The following is a 3400-nucleotide window of genomic DNA, read 5'->3' on the forward strand; positions in this document are numbered from 1 at the left end:
TTTCTCTTATAAATTTATGTATATTATGATCATACTAACATCTAAGTGAATCTCCAACTACTTATATTTGTCGTGTGTATCTCGAGCGTATACACAATATTATTTATGGCATGTTATTTCCCGTCGTCTTTGTATTTTACCTTCTATCCTCTGCACACTTTATTAGGTCACATTTTTCGGCCTATTCACCCTTATGCTTTAGAATTCACTCTAAGACTAGCTTGCTTTTTGGGAGTGGGCAGGCTATTGTTCTACAGGTCAATAGAGGATGATAGGGTGGCTCTTGATGAAATGATGAGATCATCTGATGGATCCCTCTTTGATTTGCCTTATAGGAAAGTTGTTTGTTAGGTAGTCTTTCATACCCGGCTACTCATACTCCATTGCTCGTATTCAATAACTCATACTCAGTTGCTCGTCTAATTGATTCTTTGGTGGATTGTGTCGAAAGGCCCACTAAGCCTACTTTAACTCTTAATGGCCTAGCATGACCATCTTCTATCATACAATTACAGAATTATGCATTAAATGTTAATAATGATATGTGTAATTTGATGTTAGAGAACTCAGTGCTACATATATAAAAGAATAGTGATGTAAGTAAGCAAATAAAAATTTGTGAAAGAATATCCAATCAACTTTGGTTGTATGGAATAGCATTAGGGGAGCTTTTTTATATACATAGATTTGTACGGGTTTATTTTATAATTATAGAAAATAATATTGAATTAACTAGATCTGCCAAAGTTTATAAGCTATGCAAAAAAATATTGTTCGCTAATCCATAGGTATTCACATGGTGGCTGCATTGATTGCAATTAAAAGTATTCCTCCATGGTCATCCGACCCCCCTCCACTTTTGTCTCCATCAACCTTTCAACTCAGTCAAATCTTTCTCTTATTTACAGCCATACCATCGTCCTCTCCCCTCCTCCCCCTCTTCCCCGACGAATCTGTCTTCCTATCTACAACAATCTGGTCCAATCACGACAGAACCCAACTTAAACAAATGAATGATATTTAAGCAGAAAGAAAAAAAAAAGCACTTTTTTTTTCATTTAAATTTCTTCTATTTTTATTGAATTATTTTTAAAACATATTCTTCTATATCTTCCTTCTCCCTTCTATTTTTTTTAAAAATATTAATTTAAATTTTTTAAAATTTTCAGAATTAAAAATCCTATTAAAAAATTCACTAAAAAAACCTTTTTTTTTTCTGAGTGTCAATTGCTGTCTCACAAAAATAATCCACTAATAAAAGCTATCTTACATTCTGAGCAACCAGCAAAATTCTTCTCCCCCAAAACTCACTTGTCAAACAACAATCAAACACACAGATCTCACTCCTCCCTCCTCCCTCCCTCCTCCTCCCTCGAACATCATCTAATCATCATCATCATCATCATCATAATCCACTTCCCTTTCTCTCTCTTCCCCACCATGCACCAAAACCCAAAAACCATAATCTCCAAACCCTAATCCTATCCATGGACACCCCCCCCGACGACTTCATCCCTCTCCCACTCAACCCTTCATCCTCTTCCCCCACCCCCCCTTCCTCCTCCTCCTCCTCCCCTTCCCCAAGCCCCTACGAATCACAAAAACGCCGGGACTGGAACACCTTCGGCCAATACTTAAAGAACCACCGCCCTCCCCTCTCCCTCGAACGCTGCAGCGGAGCGCACGTTCTCGAGTTCCTCCGCTACTTGGATCAGTTCGGTAAAACCAAAGTTCACTCCCAGATGTGCCCTTTTTACGGCCACCCTAACCAACCTGCCCCCTGCCCTTGTCCTCTCCGCCAAGCCTGGGGCAGCCTCGACGCCCTTATTGGCCGACTCCGCGCCGCTTATGAAGAGAATGGAGGCCGCCCTGAAACCAACCCTTTTGGCGCACGTGCGGTCCGGCTTTATCTCCGTGAGGTGCGTGACATACAATCAAAGGCCAGAGGGATTAGTTATGAGAAGAAGAAGCGGAAGAAACCGGTCGCCTACCGGTCGCCTCCGCTTCAGCTGAACAACATGGCTCCCCACCTTCTGCCGGCTTCGCTTGAGATCTAGAAACTGGTAATATATACATATATATTTATTTATATATACGCATGAATATTATAGGTGTGCGGACTTATGAGTATTGGTTGGGTATTAGTTTTTGCTGCACTTGGTTTAGAGCTGAATTCATATATTGGAATTTGTGGACTTAATTTCATTGCTTGTTTGGACTGATTTGAATTTGTTTATATGATACTGTTGGTATTGGAAGTTGCTGTTCATGGTGGAAGGGAAAGTGGAACGAAATTGGCGATGGAGGAGATGATTAGAAGGGTGAATGTAGCCAGCGCAAAAGAGATAGATGTTTTTTTTTTTTTTTTTGGTGTTATTTTTGAAATTTATTGTGATTAATTATTAGGTATGAATGTGTATGATGTAGTGGAGAGGTCATGAATTGTGGCAGGCTAATTGGGTCCATGATTTTCATACCTTTTATGGTAATAGGAGGGTGTAGTTTGATATGATCGTTAGCTGCATGTACTTTGGCACATGAAAGTTTCTTTTTTGGGTGGAGTATAGCTTTGCTTGGGTAAAATTTGGTGGTAAAGATACTTCTTTTAATGATTGGACGCATCCATTTCAATCGAGTTGAGTGATTACTTTGCTGTAGTCTTCTGTTATGGAAAATGCAATTAGGTTTCCTAGCTCTTTTGTTCAGTGAGAAAAAAGAAATATGAGAAGAATGGTGTAGTTTTAGACAGGAGATGTTGGGGTTCATTTAACAGAATTATATGTCAAAAAAAGACAAGTAGGCTGCTGATTTATGACATTCTTGGCATCAGTTTGACTTATTTACATCATGTTATGCCTATGTCATGAGGACATGAGCTATAGTGTTTCATTTCAATTGTTTGCTAGATAGGTTGATGTATATGTGGGGGAGTAGTGATGGATGTGAGGACAAGAGGACTCCTATTGCAATCTCTGGAGGATGTCATGATGAGTAAATAGGTTTTGTAAATGTCATAAATGGACGCACGTCTTGCACTGTGATTTTTAATAAAGTAGGGGAGAAATTACCCATAAATAAAAAGATGAGATGGGAGCTTATATTTCCTCGTGAAATTTTAGCTAAAAAGCTTGCTTTATGGAGAAAGATGATAGGTTCCAATGGGTAATGGCAATAGGCCTTCTTTTGTGAAAACAGCTTGGATCTTATTTTGGCATAGTGCTAATGTTTTAACGTGTCGGTTGAGTTGTTCTAGTTACTGTTGGGGCTGTTTTAATGGAACTAATAGGGTCTTCCTTGGAGGAATCAAGTGTTTTTGGCTTAGGATTTTGCAAATATATACTGTAGAGAGTTTAGAGTTTAGGGATTATTGTTTTAATAGAAAAATCAAGTTTTAAAATAG

General features: G+C 38.7%; 1 protein-coding gene across 1 annotated transcript; it reads left to right on the forward strand.

Annotated features, from left to right (window-relative positions):
* Positions 1-1250: 1250 nt before the first annotated feature.
* LOC110034786 (protein G1-like6) lies at positions 1251-1989 on the forward strand (the record flags this gene model as incomplete). The annotated part of the gene is given in 1 exon segment (XM_020739032.1): positions 1251-1989. A coding segment is annotated over 1 exon segment (502 nt), but the record flags the coding sequence as incomplete, so codon positions are not given.
* Between the last annotated feature and the right edge of the window lie 1411 nt (positions 1990-3400).

This window comes from Phalaenopsis equestris, unplaced genomic scaffold (genome assembly GCF_001263595.1).
Source record: "Phalaenopsis equestris unplaced genomic scaffold, ASM126359v1 Scaffold000002, whole genome shotgun sequence".
Classification (NCBI taxonomy): Eukaryota; Viridiplantae; Streptophyta; class Magnoliopsida; order Asparagales; family Orchidaceae; genus Phalaenopsis; species Phalaenopsis equestris.